This window comes from Lemur catta, chromosome 2 (genome assembly GCF_020740605.2).
Source record: "Lemur catta isolate mLemCat1 chromosome 2, mLemCat1.pri, whole genome shotgun sequence".
Classification (NCBI taxonomy): Eukaryota; Metazoa; Chordata; class Mammalia; order Primates; family Lemuridae; genus Lemur; species Lemur catta.
Window position 1 is genome coordinate 99,847,715 of NC_059129.1, and position 21,712 is coordinate 99,869,426.

At 43.7% G+C, this 21,712-nt stretch overlaps 1 protein-coding gene across 2 annotated transcripts in view; it reads right to left on the minus strand.

The window, feature by feature from the left end:
- Positions 1–2,152: 2,152 nt before the first annotated feature.
- Positions 2,153–21,712, minus strand: part of RTN4IP1 (reticulon 4 interacting protein 1) — a 48,345-nt gene continuing 28,785 nt past the window's right edge. For both annotated transcript variants that reach the window (XM_045544110.1, XM_045544111.1), the window contains exons 6-9: positions 19,404–19,540; positions 15,429–15,612; positions 11,908–12,000; positions 2,153–2,280 (exon numbers count right to left, since the gene is read on the minus strand). In XM_045544110.1, the coding sequence (XP_045400066.1) occupies positions 2,173–2,280; positions 11,908–12,000; positions 15,429–15,612; positions 19,404–19,540 (522 nt within the window). In that variant the 3' untranslated portion in view covers positions 2,153–2,172. The remainder of the gene's footprint in view (positions 2,281–11,907; positions 12,001–15,428; positions 15,613–19,403; positions 19,541–21,712) is intronic.

Consider the following 21,712-nt stretch of genomic DNA (forward strand, 5'->3'; position numbering starts at 1 on the left):
TACTGTTTTCTTTCAGTTTAAATTTACAAAATTTCATGTCCATGTCTGCTAACATTAGCAGGATTTGAATTATGAATGTCACACAAGTGTTGTTTAATGCCTTTCTCTCAGCTGCTACGGGAACACTATTACCAGGACCTAATTTTTTAGCCCATCCTTACTCATCTACAACAGGCTGAAACCATGTTATACAATTTTTTGCTGAACTCAGATCTTTCAGCCTAATTTCCTGCCCTCATATCTGCCTGCATCGGCCTGCATGGGCTGCCTTCCCTGTAGCACTCCACGGCTGCACACACAACCCTGCTGAAGGTGGCAGCCTCAGGTCTGGGTTACAGCAGCCCCTACATCACTGCCTTCGGGCAGCAGAACAGAGGGATGGACCAGCAATTATCTCCAGGAAGAGAAGGGAAGGAAACCTGAAGTGATGTTTGTTGGTCAAATCTTAGAACTCTGAGAACCCTAAAATGCAGTAAGCATTTCAAGAATGCAAATTGAAACTGTTTAACTGCTGACAATACACTGGCCCCATACAGTGCTGTTCAAATAGTGGGTTCTAGTTTTGAACAAAACTGTTAAACATTTCCTTAAATACCTGTTTTCTGCTTTTTGTCCTCATCACTGAATACTGATGCTCTTGTCACAGGTAGAACAAATCTTGTTTCCTTTTCATCTGTTCAAGTGTGTTTCCAATTCTAAGTTGAGCCTCCCTAGAGTCTATGGTAGGCAATCATGGTCATTAGTTTACCTTCAGTTTTGCACATGTACAATGGCATCCAGCAGGCATTACATGTACAGCTCTGACTTTAGGCCTTTTTGTGCATGTCATTACAGTATGGTGGGGTAAGACATTCTACGACAGCCTGTGCTGAATTTCTCATGAATAAACTTGTTTCTGGTTAACAATATTGATGAAATCTGCTAGAGTCCACTCAGCAGCCCTCATGTGACACTTCAGAGAGGGTGAGCTAGCAGACTAGAGGACAATGCCTGCTGATGAGGACGAGGCAGGTTTGAGGGTGCCTCAATATTAAGCAACAGCAGGAGGTCTTCCTGACCACCCTCTCTTCAGACTGGCTTGTTTCTGAGGGTGGAAACGAGGGCGAGTGAGGTCCTGGCTCAAGTATCATTTTACCCCCTCACTACCACGAGGCAGCCCTCAGGGGAAAAGAGCTGCGACTGCTCCAGCTGGAAGTCCAGAGCAGCTAGTATTTACAACTGGAAAATCACGTTTTTCTTTTGAAATAAATCTGAACTAGGACCAGCAATTCTAGAGAAAAGCCTGCCTCCAAACACACTACCAAATCAGTGTCTAACAGGAATAAACCCAGCAGAAATTTTCTTAAAACTGGTCTATATCAAAAGCTAGAAACAGTGTACGATGCTGGGGATGAGTACATCAGGAAATAAAACACTTACCTTAAATAAATGCAAAAGACTAGACAGTCAAAGGTATACACGACAACAGTTTGGTGAGATACCTAAATGCAAGCATTTGAGGTCAGATGATCGGGAGCTCTGGGCTCCACTGGAAGGGTTGCAATTTCCACGGAAAAGCCCTCAGAGAAGCATGTTTCCAGTGTTGAAAGAGGCCCAGCCTTTATGCAAAAATGTAAGGGTTTTAAGAAGTTTCAATATTAAGAGAGTAAACAAATGAATCAGGGGCCAGATTTTTATATATAACTCTAAGAGATTCAAAACTTTGGGGGCTGATGACCACATTAGGGTAGAGGAATAAAAACAAAAGGAAACCTTGGCCAGTTAGAAAAGTGACCATCCATGAATCCAAGGAGCCGGCTTTAAATAATCTCTTCATGCTGACATCCATCCCTACACTGAAAGTTTTAGTATCACACGAACCTTAACCTGGCACAGCAGAGTTTGAGCTACTAGAAAGAAGGTGCCACAGCAACCTGCAAAGCTGGCGTGAGAGAACAGCTTGGAAAAAACGAGATGCAGTTCTCACTGACAGGAGACCACGGAGAAGTCCAGGTGCTGGTACTTCTGTGTCAATTACTGGCCAAAAAGGTGTGTTTATTTTTTTGAGCTTATGTCATGGGATTTATAATCTAATGTGGAAACAATGTGTGAAAGGGATGGCTAGAAAAAAGTTTTGAGCCCTCAGGCACTCACCAAGTAAGACAGCCAACAATCACCAAACTGCATATTTATTTAAACAACATTAATTACGGTCTTTCCCCGTGCATGTCCTCTTTCCACCTTCAGGAAGGCTTCTGGAACTTTAGAAAAGGGGAAGGTTTGTTCAATAACTGGCTGAATCTGTAAAACACAAGAGGTTGACTGGTGGATAAAAAGCCTACATCTTTTGAGGCAAATGATGTCTGTAGTTAGTTTCTTCACGATGTCCCTCAAGGCCGGCCTCTCTCCAGTGCACCAGGGCCAGGTGCTCACACCCAGCTGTGCTGCCGCCTCGGCTCCTGCTGCACTGCATCCCCCCCCTGCCTCCCTGACCTGACTTCTGCTCCATACCGTCTTGTCACTCTCCCACTCAGAGCCCTTCCACAGCCCCCAACCTGGGTTCAGAGCCCACTGCCCCCTGCCCTCAGCCCTCAACACAGGCCTGTGCTTTAACCACAATGGTCTGCTCGTCATTTACTGAACACGGCATGTTTCCGCTTCTGCTCGGACAAGGCACTCAGCTCAGCAATCCCTCCTCTGAAAATCTGACCAGCTCTCCAGCCCTGCTCTCGCGTTCCCTTCCCTAATCTCCCAGCTTGCAGCGTGTTTTCCCTTTCGACCGCTGCAGGAGCCACGAGGCCCTTCTCATGGACTGCACTTGTCACAGCTGAGGACGCGTCTCAGACACCCTGCAGTGTATGGTAAATGCCAAAGGGGGTGTCCCACGGTCCTTGCTGTCTGTATCCCTGTGGTCCCCTTACAAACAGTACACAGAATAAGTATAGTTTTTTTAAGTTTATGCCAAACATTTAACATTTACTCAACCAGAGCGTAAAGTACCTGTGGCACTGGCCACCACTTTTGTATCCCCCACAGCACCCGGCATAAAAGCTAGGCATATAGTAGGAGCTCAATCAATGCCACTTAGGTGAAAACCTATAAGGTAAGTGGGAAATGAGTCTTATGTAGCTTTCTGGGCTTCAGGAAAACTTGTCCCAGGCTGCAGCTGCCCTGGGAGGCTTTGCTAAACAACAGCGCAGCTGGTTAGAATTTACAAGCAAGCCATTCCAGCCAGCTCATAAATGTTTGAATGCTGCTGGGTCTTTTTACTGTGCCATTAGTGCTGCCAGCAACCTCCTTTGAAACTAGGTCCCATGTAACACCCTCTCTCTCCATGCAAAAAGTCCAACTGAACTCTCCCTTTTCAAAACTTCAAGCAAAGATCAGTAACTGTCCACTGGGTATCTCAGTGGCCTGCCCGCCGTGGCTCCAGTGGCAGGGATAAGTTATCAGAAGACATAAGCCAACTTGTACATTTTACATCCTTTTCCTTGTACAACAGGAAGAGGTGTTCTTGCAACATTCAGATGCATCTGATGAACCTTCCTCTTGTACAGATTTCACAGCCCAGCCACCTGAGGAATATCTCAGACCTGGGGTCCCCAAACCCCAGGCCTTGGACTGGGCTGGGCTGCAGAGCTCTGCTGACCCCCACCCCCACTCGTGGAAAAATTGTCTTCCATGAAACTTAGGAAGCGGGGCACAGCAGGTGGGGAGTGGCAGGTGAGTGAGCAAAGCTTCGTCCGTATTTACAGCTGCTCCCGACCGCCTGGGCTCTGCCTACCCGCCCCCCATCCCAGGTTGGGGACCACCGTCTTAGAGTACGAAAGTTCCCTTCTCTAAAGAGCTGAAAATAATTTTACACCCACAAATCACAATAAGCTCATAATAAAAGTAACAGCTGACACATACTGTCCTACGTGCCAGGCACTGTTCTAAGGGCTCCATATGGTTTACCTCATTTAATCCCCATAACTATTTTTTGAGGTAGGTATTATCATTCCCATTTCACAGATGAGGAAATGAAGGCACAGAGTTAAACAAGTTGCCCGCTGTCACACTACTGCTAAGTAGTGAGGCAGGATTCAACCTGGCACCACTGTCTCTGCACTCACCACCAGGCGCCGAGCTTTTCATGTGTCCACTGCTGCTGTCTACAACTACCCTAAGATCTTACAGGAACGGAAAGGCAGCCAAGGATTAAGTGACTTATCTATCACTTGCATCATGGCCTGCTTTCCTTGTGCCAGGTGAGGATCTGGCTTCTAGGCCCTGCGTCCGGGCCACCACGATGACAGATGTATGGTCTATGTGCCAACATTCCCATCCCTGCCTACGGAAGACATCAGCAATTGATAATCCCCTGCAAGCTGAGCATGACCTCAGAATCTTCCCCGCCACCACAGCCACTACTAACTGCTCTGAGCTGAATTGTTCGATGAAACCTATTTGTCTTCCCTGGTACAAGAATGGAACGCATTGAAGTGTTTCCTGTATGTCCCATATGAAACCTGTACCCATCACTCTCCTAAAGCCCCGGGACATTGTTTTCTAGATGCTAGATTTACCTGGAAAAGGAATCACCTGAGTGCATAGTTAAAATGCAAGTCCTAGGCCTCCTGTTAAAACAACTGAATCATCTCTATGGGTGGGGCAGAGACAACGCATTTGGAATAAGCTTCCCAGGTGATCCATATGCACACTAGAGCGGGACTCACTGCAGCCTGTGCCTTACTGTTAGAGTCCCTAACTTGTATCATGAACATACTCATCCATCCCACAAAGATCGACTGAATCTGCCTTCTAAGCCTGGCACTAACCCGGAGCAGGTACACAAAACAGGCTCAACTCCAGAATGAACTGCCTGAGCTCATCTCGCTTCGTTCAGTTTAGAGCTCGGACTGGGGACACAGATCCCGAACCGATGACACAGCAGCTTGTAGTTACCGCACACTTTAATCTGGCTGGTCAGGCCTATTGTGGCAAATAACACAGAGGGCTGACCGTGGCATAATGAGTCATTCAGCAATTCCCGTAAGCGACAATGAAAAAACAGGCTTTCGAACTGAAGGCAGGCAAATGCCACTGTTGGCTGAATACATGACAGCAAACGGAGATTAACTGGATAATGAGCCAGTGTCTGTGTACAGCCTCACGTCGGACCTAGAGTGCTTGTTTGTTAAGGACAAAGGGATCAGAGTTAAAATCCAGAGAGGGGAAAGAAAGGTTACTCCCAGTGACGTGGGGGCATTTATGTGATGACACTGCTATAGTCCACCTGGCACAGGGAGCCCTGTTATAAGCGGGCAGGCTCAACACCGCGCTTCCCGCTACATGGACTCACGGGGCTCGCAGCCAGCCAGGAGACACCCTCACTCAGTCGTGGGGCCAAGTGTGGGGTCTCCTGACTGTGTCCTACCTGCCTGAAACAAAGGCTGAACCAAGCCAAGTCCCAAGATTTGGCACCTGCTAACTGACATAGAGACAATAGGAACCTCGACCTCCCTGGATGTGGCCTCAGAATATGGCTGATTACCGGCTCCTGGGAAAGTCCTCTCTCCCTGAGGCAGAAATCCTCTCTGCCCCTGAGGGAAAGAGTGAAGAAAACCCTCTCACCACCTCAAGAGCACAGGACTGCTAGCAGAGGAAGGACAGCAGGCAGAGTTTACCCTCGATGCCCATCTTCCCAGTGAGAAGCACCAAACAGTAAAGCTAAAAGGGATCCGAGTGAGCCTGTTTTGATAGATTAGGAAATCGAAGCGCAAGTGTCTGAGCGGTAGTGCAAGGTCAGAGCCGCCGCAGAGACAAAATGAGGATCCAGGACTCCAATTTCATTACTGAATCGGTGGGGTAGAAGCGATTTGGGACTCACAGCCTGTTCCACTTCTTTCCCTAGACCCTCAGCCTCAGGCCCCGGCAGGCACAGAGGCCGCGGATCTCAGAGGGTGGGGAGTGTGAGCAGAGACCGACACTCTAGACAGCCAGGGGCTCCGGCATGAGTCCAAACCCATACACCTGCAGATGGGCACCAGGCCCACAGTTCCCGCACTACCTCCTCGACAGGTATGTCCCTGACCTGAGATAGGTCCACAATTTCCAGGGTCACGGTAAAGGAGAAGAAGGGGACTTCAGTAAGTCCCTTTAGAGAAGAAGAGGATAAAAGGAAGAGGTAAATTCTGCTCCGTTTTGCAGTTTCTTAGAAACTTCCTGCCCCCAGTCTGAAAACTCAGGAAAGAAGAGAGGTGGTGAGATGGGAGGGGGATGGTGGGCAGAGCCATTCTCCAGGGGAGTAAACGTGTCCGTAACAGAAAGCACCCTAGGGGGCGGTGCTTGTCCCTGGGGTCCTGCCGGAAGGAGAGAGGAGAGACTCAGTACACATTTCCTCATGGAAACAATTCCAGCAGCGTCAGAGGAACGTTGGAAGCATAAAGGCTGTGAGATCCACGAGACACCTGCCATATCAGGCCAGGCCTTCTAGTGGCCCTGGGGATTCAATCTCCAATCATCATATTCTCCCTGTGGAGCAAAATCCAGTTGTAAAGAAACTTAAAGTGCAGAATGTAAGTCATTGCTAAATTAGGGCCTGGCCCTCCAAGACGGGTCTGAGAAATCACCTACCTCAGAATTCATTACATTTTTCTCTAAAGCTGCAGTGTCTCGTGTGGTAGCCTCTAGACACATGTGGCTATTTAAATTAATCAAAAGTAAGTAAACAGAAGGAAAAATTGCACCGGCCACATTTCAAGTGCTCAAGAGTTGCCTGTGGCTAGTGGCTCCCACACTGAACAGTGCAGACAGAGAACACTTCCATCGCTGCAGAAGGTTCTAGAGGACAGTGCTGCTCAGAATGTACTCAGTGTGGCTAACACATTTCTCCACACCCTACAGCATGAAGTAAGTGCTACTGGGCCCTCAGTAAATGTTCGGAATTGAACTCAAATAAGTTATGTAGGAACTATTCTGACCCTGGCTAAAATAAAGAAACAGCACACTGAGACATCTGTATCACTGCTCACCCAAGAAGTGTGTCTGGTCACCTAGGATTTTGAACAGATCTGTGAACACTAAGGACATGACATCAAAGAGCTTTACTAATTATATGAAGACTATATGTGAGCAAATAAACATACCCAAAGAGACAAAAGGGTACAAGGAAAACTATTCCTCCCAGACGGACCCCCAGCCATCTGGATCCCTCCTCAGAGACAACCAACCAGCACTTCCAGTTCCTTTCGCACCGTTTTCAGATACTTTATGCATTGCCGTAGGCAGAATAATGGCCCCCAAAGACAGTCACACCCTAACTCCCCAAACCTGTGAATGATACCTTCCATGGCAAAAGGACTTTGCAGATGGATTAAGTTGGAGATTATGAAACGGGGAGATCATCCTGGGTGCAATCACAGGGTCCTTGGGAGAGGGGGGCGGGAGGGCTGGGGTCAGAGAAGATGGGACGACAGAAGCAGAGGGCAGAGTGATGCAGGGCCATGAGCAAAGGAATGCAGGTGGGCTGCCCCCAGAAGGAACGCAGCCCTGCCAACGTATTTTGGACTTCTGACCTTCAGGAAATGTTTATTATGCTTAGGAGAAAATGCCAATAAACCGTTTATAGGCACAAGGCACAATTTCAGTAGCAGCCCATTATACTCAACATGCTAATTACAAATCATTATTTTTAGGACTGCCCAGAACAGTGGTTTTCAAACTGGTACCAGAGCCCAGCGGTCCTTGGCTATCTGGAGCAGCTGCAGGGAGGCAGGCCACTCCCCTCCGTCACTCCTCCAGCAGGGCAGCTCCTCCTCCGCCTGCTCTGTAAACTGAGGCTTGGCAGGAGTGGGTTCCACAGTTCAAAACATTTAACCACTCGTCTGAGATAAAGATTGGCAAACTCTTTTTGTAAAGGACTGGATGGTGAATATTTTAGGCTTCGCAGGCTTCACGTGGTCTAAGTTCTTCTTTGTTTTTTTTTTTTTTTAAATCTTTAAAGATATAAAAATTATTCTTAGCTCAGGGGATGTACAAAAATGGGCCTCAGACCAGATTTGGCCTACTGGCTGTAGTTTGCCAACCACTGGTCTAAGATATAATGAAAATACTATATAATTCCTAAAATTCAGACTGAAATTGTGCCCAGTTAGTATGAATATGAAATCCTGGTGTGTGCAACAGCCTTCGTGATGACAGCCATGTGAAAACAATGCCTAAGCCTGGATCTCTAGAAATGGACCGTGAGGTCCTCACACACCTGTGAAATTTCAGCTCCTCATCACTTTGAGCCTGACAATGGTGGGCACATTAAAAGCAGGAGACCTAATTCCAAAACATTTGCTAGTGCTACACTTTGAGAAAGCAAAGGCAGGGTTGGCATTCACAATGAAAGTGGAAGTATGGTGCTATTAGTAGACTGACAGAGAGTGCTCATTATTGTGGATTATCCAACTCAGTGGCATCTCCATTTTTATTGGGCCATGCAGGACTAACAGAAATTAGACTCCACCAATAGTACTCATTAGTCTAGATTCTATTTCTTTTTCCTTTTTTTTTTTTTTTTCCTGAGATGAGGCAACGTTGCCCAGGCTGGTCTTCAACTCCTGGGCTCAAATGATCCTCCAGCCTCAGCCTCCCCAGCAGCTGGGATCACAGGTGCCCGCCACCACACCCAGCCAGCTCAGATTCTATTTTTATCAGGATAGTTTTAAGTCACAAGTGACCAGTGCCAGATCTTCACATTCCTAGTACCAAGTCTCTAATGAGGTAAAACAGGCCAGAGGGTAAGACAATGGGTAAATAAAGAGAGAAGGGGCCTAGAAGGTAGGCCACAAGAAGAATTCCTGACACTAAATACACAAACTAGATTTTCAAAAGCTGGCTATTTTATACCTATCAAAATTATAAAGGCACATACATTTTTTTTGAGATAGGGTCTCACTCTCTTGCCTGGGCTACAGAGCAGTGGTATCATCATAGCTCACTGCAACCTCCAACGCCTGGGCTCAAGCGAGTCTCCTGCCTCAGCCTCCCAAGTAGCTGGGACTAGAGGAGTGTGCCATCACACCCAGCTAATTCTTTTATTTTTTGTAGAGATGGGGGTCTCGCTATGTTGCTCAGGCTGGTCTCTTGGCATCAAGCAATCCTCTCACCTTGGCCTCCCTAAGTGCTAGAATTACAAGCATGAGCCACCAAGCCTGGCCTGCATATACTTTTTGACTCAGCAATTCCATGTCCATGAATAGAAATGGATATATTCACAATTAGGTACTAAACACAAATACTGGGTTATCCACTGAAGCATTATCTGCAAAAGATTAAAATTAAACAAATGATGGCATATCCATGCAATGGAATACTACGTAGCTGTTTCCAAAAAAAGAATGAGAAAGATTTTTATATCCTGACATGAAACAAAGTTCAAGATATGCTGTTAAAAAAAAAAAAAGCAAGTTGCAGAAGACTATATTACCCATTTGTGTTAGGAAGGAAGAGAGAGAGGGAAAAATATATATTTTTGCCTGTTTTGATAGAACATCTTTGGAATATCCAAGAAACTGGTAACACTGGTTGTGTCTGACAGGCAGAATTTCAGTGACTAAGGAACAGCAGTCAAAGGAAGATTTTTTGAAATAACTTTTCCTATCTTTAGGATTTTTAACCTTGTGAATGTATTTATTCAAAAACTTAAAAGAATTTTAAAAGATTTGGCTCTATTGTTTCACAGCTTTATACTGTCAAAACACAACTATTGTTCTTCTATCAGCTACCTGCTAATTAGATTCATAAAGCACTCAGCCAAAGCTTGGAAGAATTTAAATGTTCTCATCCAATTTAACAAATCTCTACTAACCACATAACATGTAAGTAGATCAGTTGTGTTATTCTTTCTAATTTCCCGGCGTAGACAGGCAATGACCGCCCACATCCACACAGAAGCCGGGATGGGACAAGACAGATGACTTCACCATGGCATCCAGTGTCACCTACCAACTTGCACTGTCCCAGAATTGGTTAGAAATGACTCCCAAACCCAAACAGCCTGAGCAGAAGAGAGGAAAATCAAAGGCAAAAAGAACATTTCCTCATTCACTCTCTTGTGAGGACACTTCAAGGATATCTTTTTTTATACCATGTCCTCTTTTAGCCATTATGCCAGTTATCTGCCAAATTTAATAGGTAGATATATACAAGTCACCTCTCATCTCTGTTGGGTAAATAGTAACTTCCATGTAGAGAAAGAGGGCTACAGTATTTTGAATACAAAAGAACAATGGTAAGCATGTGGACAGCCTGGGGCAGGTACCACGACAGGCACAATCTCGTGGTGTACTTCTGGAGGACAGTGGCCTCTCTGATAATGGGGCTGCAGCCAAGTGAAGCACTTACCTATTTGGTGACGGTTCATTCCCTTCTTCCTAGAAATAGGCATCCTGGTGGGGTGTGGGGGAACCCTACGAAGAGGCACTTACACAGTCACAACAACACTGGGCCCCTGTCCCCACAAAGGACTTGGATGTCCAAGAAAAAGCATGCAAACTTGGAACAAAAAAATTTGGGAAATAGTAACAGGCCATCCTCTATGTTAGTAGTTCCTTGGCTGTAATAGAATAAAAGTCCTAAAAGCACAAAAAGCAGCCAGTAGTTCCTAAAAACCACCTTTCCAAAATTGAACTGGAAAGATAAAATACACCAGCAAGGGGCAGGGGGCAAGCAGAAGAAAGCCCACCTCCAGGGCCTCTGTCCAGGTGTTTCAGCATGGCTCATGCGATGGCAACACTGGCTTGCTCCAACCCCTTTCTCTGCCCCCTGCAAAGCGACAAGGACAAGATGATGTACACTGAAGTCCCAACTCAGCTCCCAGCACTAAGAATGCAGCTAATGGTGGAGAAGGAAAAGCACGGGGCTCGGAGTCAGAGAGCGTGAGTTCTGGTTCCACTTCTGCAAGCCTGAGCAGGCTCCTTTTTCTCTGTGAGCCAGTTTTCTCGTGGGTAAAATGAGGATCATTGTATCTATGATCTCATACAACCCTCTAAGGTGCACAAGGTTCTCCATTCTATAACTCCCTATAATCTCTCAACAAAATCACATACATCAGCACCAGAATATGAGTTCACCTTCTGGATTATTCCTCCAGAGATGGGATGGCAGGGCGGTTAAGACCATGTAAGAACCCAAATAAGCAGGTGGTAACAGAGGAACCTTTCGACCCCCAGGAAACCTGAAGGCCTTTTGACACCCCAAAAAAAGGATGAGCAGATGATAAGCAACAGTCCCCTCCTGCGAGACAGACAGCAGCAATCAGAGGACACCAACCAGTTGTCTCCACCCAAATCTCCATTGGTCCTCACCCACACCCTGGCCAATGAGCTCCTCAGACGTACGTTAGCCTGGGAATCAGGAGACCTGGGGACCTGACTTCTCATCCAGCCATGCTAAGATTTAGGTTTCACAGTGTTTGTTCCCTTGCTCATGTGGAAACCTGCTGACCTCCAGAGCAGCCTCGCCCTCAGACTACAGAAGCTCCAGGGCAGTTCTACTGTTAACTCGCAAGTGTGTTCTCACCTCTGTGCAGACATTGCCTTCATGGTGCCATCTGTTCAGAACCATTTCCAAAATATCAGCAGCCCAGAGTAAATCCCAGCTCTGCCACATCTAACCACGTGTCTTTGGGAAAATCAAATAACCTGCCTGGGCCTGCCTCTTCATCTATTAAACCAAGGGGGTTGGACTAGATGGGGTAAGTTCTTTTTCAGATGTAGCAGTCTATGTCTACGATTCCCATGGAGATAAAACCAAAGATACGGCATTTAAACTTGGCCATGTGAGGCAACATATATACTGGCCAAGCCTACCTTTGGAGAGGTCCAATTGACTAGCCTTGGTGGGCAGGTCTACAAGAGGTGTTATAGCCACACAAAGGTTTCCAGATGCACATACCTTTCCCGCATCCACCAGTTCTGCAATTTCATCTAGACATGGACCACTGGCCATGAAAAAGGCCCAGCGATAATGGACTCCTTGCCAGAAATGCTAAAAAAAAGAAAACAAAACATGTCAAATATGAAAAAGGTTTAAGGCTGACTAGATGCAGATTTAGGGAAAAGCACTGTCTGGGTGACTAAGACAGACAAACCAATTTCCCATTTCATGCCGACACAGAAAGTTGTATGCCCGGCATCTCAGCACAATGACTGGGAGTAGATGCCCCATAAATGATTTAATAAATAAATAAATGAGCCACACATATCCCTGTCAACTCAGGCTGCTTCTCCAAGCTGTGACTGACAAGAAGGTAAGCACAGGACAGCTTTCCTTAAAATGATAGTCTAAATAGTCTTACACACTGGATTTCTTCCCTAGGCAGAATCAGGGCTGAGACCTCTAGGTTTTCCCCACTAGGGTTTGAAAACAACCCAGAGGCACCAGAAAAGAGATTTTTACCAAATCCAAGAATGCTCTGGGGGCAATAGGCATCAAAATATTATCTTAGACATGGAACCTAATCACGAAATTTTTTTCTGCCTCTGACAAGAATAGGCAGCTTTAAAGGCAAAACCAACTGTAAAGTTCCTCATGTATCACAGCTGGATCTTTCTCTACAGTTACAGCAAATACCAAGCCATCCAGTCTGTTACAGAACAAAACTTCTCCAAAGGAAGATGAGCAAGACTCATACACCAAGAGGGTTCCTGAGCACTCTGCCGCCATACCACTTGTAACTTACTCTTTATGTCAAGGTAAGGTGGGCCACTATCGAAACAACAAATGAGTTGAGGTTCTCCATGACACCTCAATGACCTGCCCAACCAACTTCATCAGATGGGAGCTACCCAAGGTACTACCGGGCCAGCCAGTACCATAGGGCTACCCTCCCCACACCCACCCACAGCCACTAGGTGAGATTAGACTTCTTTTCCACTGAGCTCACCCTCGGCCTCATAATCCCTCAGTAGGAGGCTGGCAAGTATAATGGCACACCCTCGCCACCTTAGCTCAGGCACTCGCTAGTTACGTTATTTCAGTCAAGCTATCTTTTTCAGCCCATCTCCTGGCCTGCAGAATGGTGGTACCGCCACCTAGCTTATAGGGTTGTTGGAAGGATTAAAGGAGAATGTATATAAAATACCTGATGCATAAAAAGTGTTCAGTAAATATCTGTCCAGTGCTGAAGGTAAAGCTTATAGAAGAAAGACTGGGAGGATACCAAATCAGAGTTTAAGAATGTGGAAAGAAAGAAGAAACTAAGCTGTTGCCTAGGCAAAGATCATCACTAACCCAGAAAAACTGTGAGTAAAAGGAGTCACCATTAGACTGTAAACAGTCTAGCTTATTCTAGAATAGGTGTGACGAGCTACTGACTCCCCTCAGCCCTCTGAACCTCGGCTGGCAGAAGTCTCCAGATACAGCAACCTAAATGTGCTATTCAAATACTACCAATTTCTATGTGTGTAATAACATGAAAGAGGTTATGATGCACTAGTCTAGGCAACTAACTTAAAAAAAAAATAAATAAATAAAAGCTGTTTGCAGGCTTGCATAGCTACATACCAGAAGCACTGAGAATTTCCCAGGTTCACCGTGGACGCAATTAATGACAGTCAGAGAAGACCTGTTCAAATACTTCTCCCTAAGGTCTGGCCTCATAGACTACAATTATAACATTCTGGTGATTGTTTAGGGTATTACAGAATGGTCTCCACCACCACATCTATAATTCTTCACAGCATGTTGCTCTGTAAAGTGACACTCTTGGTCTGCAATAGCAAAATTTTTATATTCTGCTCCAAGGGGTCTGTGTGTTTTTTCCCCTGACCATTCTAGGAGAGAAAGTAAATGAAAGCAGGCAGGAGAGTCGGAAGCATGCCAATGAGGCTTTAACTGTGCACACTCACAGAAAGGCATCAGAAACTACTTAAAAGGTTTTCACATGAGATTTCCACTATCATCTTTCAAGTAAGGGGAAAAGAGAAAATGCAGAGAGCTGTGACTGTTTCACTCTCAGAGGACAACTCTGAAGGTTAACTTGTAAGAGGCCTCACTGAAGTACAAATTGTGAGATCCTATAGAAAACTTAAACTTGTATTTTAAAGCACTGGAATGTCTGGGTTTTGTGGAGAGAGAAAGAAGAGACAAAGGACAGCTAAGATTCCTTTGGACACTGCTTCTGGCTGCCGACTGAATCAAATGCAAATAAAGAGCACCAGAGAGCAGGGCTTGGTTTGTCCGTCTCTATGATCCACATATATTTCGTTAAGAATTGAGTTGTGGTCTCCTCCGTCATAGCTCTTCATTACCACTCCTATGTATTTAGTTGGTACACAGAATTCAAGACACCAAAGTCCTAAATTTCACTCCCCAAAATGTCCCAAATTAATTTCTAGAATAAAGATGCTAAAGATAATTACCAAGTCAGTCATCTGACATACATGGGTCATTGCTGGCTGGATCAACACAATGACTCACAACCTTTTTAACCACTGAGGAACTTTCTACTGCCTTTTTCCTGAGTTTGAAGTATTTTGTCTAATTAAAAAAAATAGAATTTATCTTTTTTTTACTATCATATTGCACTTCATACTAATTTAGATTTTAAACCAAGATTCTATAATTACTAACAGTTTATAACATGAAATTTTACAAGCCTCTGTCCCCCCTGTGATGACAACACGCTAGCATGTTGAGTAGAGAGCAGACTCTCGAGCTCTGCTATTAGGCCTGTAACCAGGGCTGGTTTGTGCTAGTCTCCAGAGCCCACCACTCACCAGATGTGTTCGATTAGGGTGAGATGGCTCCATACGGCCCTGGTAACAGCAGCCCTGTTAACAGAGTTGGGCTGACTAACCAAGTCCCAGAAGGTCCCATAATGCCATCAATAGCTAGAGTTTCAAACTCACATGGGATACGCAGTGTTAGGACACGCTGATATGATTCCAGCAAAGGCATGATGCTCTACTAGCCTTACACAGCCTCACTGAGGTAAGAGTACAATTTCCTTCAGGTTTTTGAAATTCAAAAAAATGCCCACAGAACTCTGAAGGTCTAAAGCCCCAGTCAAGAAGGAGGCAGATGGTGTATCAGATGCAATCAAGAGAGATAATAATAGGTACTAATAAGAGCTAACATTTAATAAGAGCTTTTTGTGTACTAGGCATTGTACCAAGTTCTTCACATGGATTATCTCATTTAACCTTACGACAGTGCAGTAAGGTAGATATATTATCAGCCTCATTTACAGGTGAAGACTTTGGGGTTTAGAGATGTTCAGTAAATTGCACAGGGTCACACAGCTACTAAGTAGGGGTCAGAATTTTAACCCTGTCAGTGTGACTCCAGAGTCCATGCTTGCAGCCACTGTGCTGTGCTGCCACCAAGTGAAGAGAAGCCGGCTAGGTGGCAAACCAATTTCTAGCTGCATGAGGCGCCTGCTTGCTCCCTCCAACCAAGATCCTTCTTCCTACCTTTAATGTCTTAGAACCCACGGTGACTCCTGTCTGCAACATGCCGTCTGCTATGCCCAACTGGTCCATGTTCAGGAGGAAAGGAGTCACCAAAGTCACATAGGTGGCTCCTGACCATTTCTTGAGATAATTTAGAGCCCATGTTTCAGTGGATCCACCAACATTATCGAGGATAAAATCAAACCTGGAAAGGAAGAATCAAATAAAAACATCCTTGTCAGTCTTTACACTGGGCTCTGATCCTCCTTCATTCCCATTGCCAGCCGGCTACAGGGTTTATTTCAGAGAACTCACAAACCATGCTGCACTTCACCATCCAGCAGAGGGGTGGCTGCTTTGGCAGAGGAAAAAAAACATACCCACTCACTGGATCTATGGCTTTTCTCCAAGGTAAGTCAAGTATGACTAATTTTTTTTTTGTCATATAATCATTTCATTTTCTAGGCATGGCATGGCAGCTCATGCCTGTAATCCTGGCTCTCTAGGAGGCTGAGGCAGGAGGATCGCTTGAGGTCAGGAGTTCAAGACCAGCCTGAGCAAGTGGGAGAGCCCATCTCTACTAAAAATAGAAAAATTAGCTGGGCATGGTGGCGTGCACCTGTAGTCCCAGCTACTTGGGAGGCTGAGGCAGGAGGACCAATCACTTAAGCCCAGGAGTTTAAGGTTGCAGAGAGCTATGATGATGTCACTGCATTCTAGCCAGGGCAACAGAGCAAGACTATCTCAAAAAAAATCATTGCATTTCCTAACACTTTAAGGATGACTTAAAAATAAGTGGTTCTGAACAGAAGGTGATTTGGGCTCCCTACAATGCACAGAATAATCCCTCACAACAAAAAAATTATCCAGCCCAAAATGTCAATAGTTGAGAAAATAAGGTTGCCAAGGTTGAGAAGCCCTGACTTAAGCTTTGCCGAAAACTGGAAAGCTATTATTCAAGTCAAAGTATTCTTTAGTGTACACGAGTACTTGAAAGAAGTATATAAGGTTTTCAACCAGAAGAATAATTTGCTTTTATTCCCTCCACAGTCAGAAATGCTTGTAGAAGCATCCTCTTCACCTTCTGGAATTTTCTATTCTTTGGTTTCACATACAGCATCTGGACAATGCATAAAGAGAAATCAACAGCCTGTTCTAACATGCCAAAAAAAAAAAAAAAAATCAGTCATCCTGTAATCCATAGGAACTGACAGATAATTCAACTCCTCAAATCTAATCTAAAACTGCTATAATCACTATATTCTACTTAAAGGGATAAAAACCCGATGAAGCTTTTAAATACTTTTGAAAACAAAGATCTATTTAGAGAATGCATGAATATAAATTAAGCAACTCAACTGATGAATTCCTCTTCGGTAAATCTTTTTTCCCTTCCAAATTCATCTGGATGAAGTCAAACATCAAAGCTTCTAAAACCAGCTTTGGTCAACTTTGTGGATCTTCAGTCTTTTTTTTTTTTTTTTTTTTTTTTTTGAGACAGAGTCTCACTCTGTTGCCCGGCTAGAGTGCCATGGCGTCAGCCTAGCTCACAGCAACCTCAAACTCCTGGGCTCAAGCAATCCTCCTGCCTCAGCCTCCCGAGTAGCTGGGACTACAGGCATGCGCCACCTTGCCCAGCTAATTTTTTTCTATATATACTTTTAGTTATCTATATAATTTCTTTCTATTTTTAGTAGAGACAGGGTCTTGCTCTTGTTCAGGCTGGTCTTGAACTCCTGAGCTCAAACGATCCTCCCGCCTCCACTTCCCAGAGTGCTAGGATTACAGGCGTGAGCCACCACGCCGGGCCTGGATCTTGAGTCTTTTATGAGACTAAACTAAAGGGCAAATAAAAATGGAAGGGTATGAAATGCAGGAGAATGACCTTACTAGATGATTACTCTTCTCATTAGAAAAGTTTCTACTTCATTCCCAAATTTTGAACAAACATATGAGGATACTTTAAGAAAACTTAAAGGTAGCCTGGTATTATAGGTTTAAAAAAGAAGTCTGAAGATCCGGTTGTAGACACAGCTAGTCCCATGAATGATTAGTGGCATGATCTTGAGCATGCGAAAACTCAAAAATCCTCCGCCCCTCATTTTCTCAACTATAACATGATTGGGTCGGACTGAAGGATTTCAAAGCCACTTCTTCATATAAAACTCTAAGATTCAAATATCTAAAAAGCTGCTATTTGGAAGGAAGGACAAATTTATTCTACGTAGATTCAGAGGTCAAACCCCAGGCAGGAGTTATAAAAGTCAATTTTAACTAAAGCTATCACCATAAAAAAAAAAAAAAAAAAGTAATGGGCTCCATGTGTAAGCTAGGAAGTTCCCCCACTGGAAAAGCACAAGCAAAAGGAACAAGACCACTTGCTAGAGATGCCGAGGAGGGAACTGCAGCACTAAGTTAGGGGGCTAGACTGAGGGTCCTCCAGCCTTTTTATCTGCCAAGTTCTTCTATTCTCTAGTAACAAATTCTAGACATGTACAAAACTTAAGGTAGATAGAAGGGTATGGGTAGGCCTTGGCCTCAGTCTCATGCAGCTATTCCTAGAAGCAGCAGAAGATATGAGATCAACCTAAACTACCACTACTTAGAAGTCAGATTTCAGAGAACTGTCATGTCCCCACTTTTAGGGGGCCCAGAGAAGCTTAGACCCTGACACACAGGCAGAGGGGTAGCTGACAAGATCTCTGTAAGGGACAGTGTTACTTATCAAACATGCTGAGCATGTTCTTGACATAGGAGCTTTATATTAGCTGTTATGTCCAGCTGGAACAACTGTTTTCCTAGATTCCCTCAATAATTAATTAAACAAGTATTACTGAGTGCCCACTACCTGCTACTAAACTGTTTCAGGTAGAGGGATACAGCAGGGAACAACACACACACACACACACACTCCCATTCATATGGCTTCCTCACTGGAGCCTCTGCTCAAATGCTGCTTCCCCCAAGAGAGCTTCTGTAACCACCCTGTCTAGAACAGCCTCCTGACCAATCTATCCCTTTCCACTGCATCAATTCTCTTCAGAGCACTTACCACTAAAACCTGTCAAACAAGCTCATGGAAGTGGGCATCTGTCTTGTTCACCACTCTATCTGGTGTTTAGAATCCTGCCTGGCAGGAGTAGATGCTCCAAGAACAGCTGAAGGCGTAACGGCTGGCTGGCTGCTGCGGGGCGCACCGCCACACCACTGCTGGGGTGGGTGGTGCTGGCTGGGAAAGGCTGGGTAGTGTCCGACAGGGGCTCCCTTCTTTTCCTGTTTTTTTTAACCCCTGACAATACACTTCTACTCAGCTGGCTTCTGAAAACTAATTTAAAAAAGGAAAAACCTTTGAAATAGAAATAGTAAAACATCATTCCAAACACTCCTCAGTTGTACTCACAGCTTCAGCTTGATCTTGGCTGGATGAAGATCAGATTAATAAGCCTGAGCCACAGTCAGAATCAACAGGGCCTAAGAGAATTCCTGAATCTGTTCCTGTTCGGTACCTCAGGCCAAACCACAGCCTGGCATTCAGACACACTGAGAACATCCACAGTGCTCCCGTTACCAATATTTATACTTATGTTGCTTCTCTTAAGCCCTTACTAAGCTAAAAGACTGAAGGCGTGTTTAGTGCTAATCATGTATTTTCATCAACACTCTATAATCTTCTTGTGGTGCCAAGATGCCACAGAAGGGTATACACTTTCAATTTTGTCTTCAGACTTCTTACAAACCAGCAATAAAAGTTAACTTAAAAATTAGCAAAAGACCATGTAAGCAAAATAACTTCCTCAGTACATACCACATTATGTTACTGTGTTGTATTAACATCTGGCATTAAAACAGAAATCAACCTAGGTAAGTAATTTCTAATGACATGGAATGTTTTCATAGATTCCAACATGACTGGAAGGCCACCAAACCACGTCAGACCTGCATTGTCAACTGTCCTTGCTCCCACCTTCCCCATGTGAACACTGTTCTAATACATACGGTTTTAAGGATTTCAGCTGCTCTTCCACATTTCCAGCTTTGTAATCAATGACGTCATCTGCCCCAAGCTTCCTTACAAGCTCACTGGCATCTTGAGAGCAAACTGCTGTCACATGAGCATCCCACGCTTTCATTACCTGACAAAAAAAACAAAAAAAAAAAAAAAAGAGGGAAAGAGTAGAAAAACTGCATTAAAAAAAAAATAGCACCATGTGTACATATATCAGTCTAATCTCTAGAGAACTTTAAGCAACTCATCTTAACAAGAACTATAGGAAGCCATCTATCAGAGACTAGTAAAAATGATTAAATTTTTGGGTCACTAAGAAAATCCTGAGACATAGACCTCATTTCCCCTAGATGAGACAGCAGTCACCTTGCTGTCATGCACTTGTAACCAATCCATTCAGAGAAGAGTTCAGTGCCTCACCAGTATCAGAAAAGCCCCAAATTTAGCACTTTCCCAGATGACAAAGGTAAATGCTTCCCACTCCCCAAGATCACATGTCCTCAGAAAATGACCATTTCAAATGTGTCCAGAATATAAAAATGCAACATCTCTTCATTTGCATCTCTAATAAGTGTTAACACTGTTTTAACTCAGACAGCGTTTCAAAGTAATCAGCCAGTAAGTACTAGGTATTAATAATATATGAAAAGTTGCTCTTATAAAGAGGAAGAAAATATGGTCATTTTATTTTTAAAATATGGATCATCAGTTCCTCTCCCTTCAAGTAAGAAGACCTAAATAACTGGTCCCAGGTTTTAAAATGCAGATGCCCTTACATTTTAAAATTATAAGAAATAACTGGATTTCAATAAAGAGGAGAGCTAAATTCTAATGTTATTCAGGATTAAGCATCCAGAAAACATTCTACTCCAAAACTGCTATAATTCTTTTCTGTAATACCAATTTCATAGAATTAACAGGAGACTATTTTCACCCTAACTTAAGAATAGCTACTTGAAGCTCACTAAGAAATTTTTGTACTGATACTTATAGAGCATAACAGATCAGCTGTTTTCTCAATCCAGTCCTGAGTAGCAATTTCTTGAGTCCTTAACGTAAGTTCATAAGAGATCTGTGTGTGTTTTGTTCACTGTTGAATATCCACCCCATGGCACACAAAGGTGCTAAATAAATTTCTGTTAAATATAAAAAGTAAAGGGTTTTAAACTCATTCATAATCTTACCTAGTTTCTCACTTTAAAAAAGCAATACTGACCAAGAATTTATATACCTTGGAAATCTGGGGGGAATTAAAACATTTAGGAGTGATATCATATATAATTTCTTGTTTATGGGCTGCAGAGATACTTGAATATAATGACATGTTGCTTTTCACAGCAAGTCCCAAATCAAATATGTGATTAATATAATCCAAGATGAATAGCTAGCTGTGACCATCCTTTCTCCGATATCTATATAAAAAAGAAACTGTTGAGAAAAAGGAAATTATGTTCTAAGCACCTACATTTAATATGTTTTTCTTTAAACAGTATTGAATCCTCAGGAAGAATGTGTCACATGTTGAAAGGTTTTTTGTTTGTTTATTTTTTTCAAATTTCAAGGATTATTTTTTCTATTTAGAACTAGCTTATATCTTTCAACATTACTAGAAGGTTTTAAAAGTAAGCCTTATTTTTAAAAACATTTTTATGTAATATAAAGCACAACTATAGTAAACACCTATAAGGCAGATGCCACCCAGATAAAGAAACAGAAAACCAGCAGCCACTCTAAAAGCTCTGTGTGCCCCCAAAACACAAGCCCCTTCCTCCCCCATAAGTCATTGTGACCCTGATTTTTATAGTAATCATCTGCTTGCATTTTAAAAAAGTCTTATCGCCCAAATATGCATTCCTTAGACACTATAATTTAGTCCTGTGCATTTTGAAAATGTGATATCTTTTAGGTCTCTTAAATTATAGGTTCCTCTTCTATCTCTTTGCTTATAACTTATCTGTGGAAGAATCCAGACCATCTGACCTATAGTTTCCCACTGGAGTTTCTAATTGCAAATTCAGGGGGCTGTTCCACATATTGCTCTGCCCTCTGTATTTTCTGCAACTTGGCAGATGGATCTAGAGACTGGATCAGATTCAGTTTCAATCCCTTTATAGCAAAACTAAGGATAATGTATGGCAAACTAGAGGAGGCACATCATGTCTGATTCTTGCTCTTTTTATAATCTCAGCATCTGTCAGTGTTTAATACCTGTTTTTGTTTATTGGTAATTCAAAATAGTGATGTTCTAATTATATTGCTTTTCATTTGGTAGTTGGAATACTTCTATAAACACCTCCCC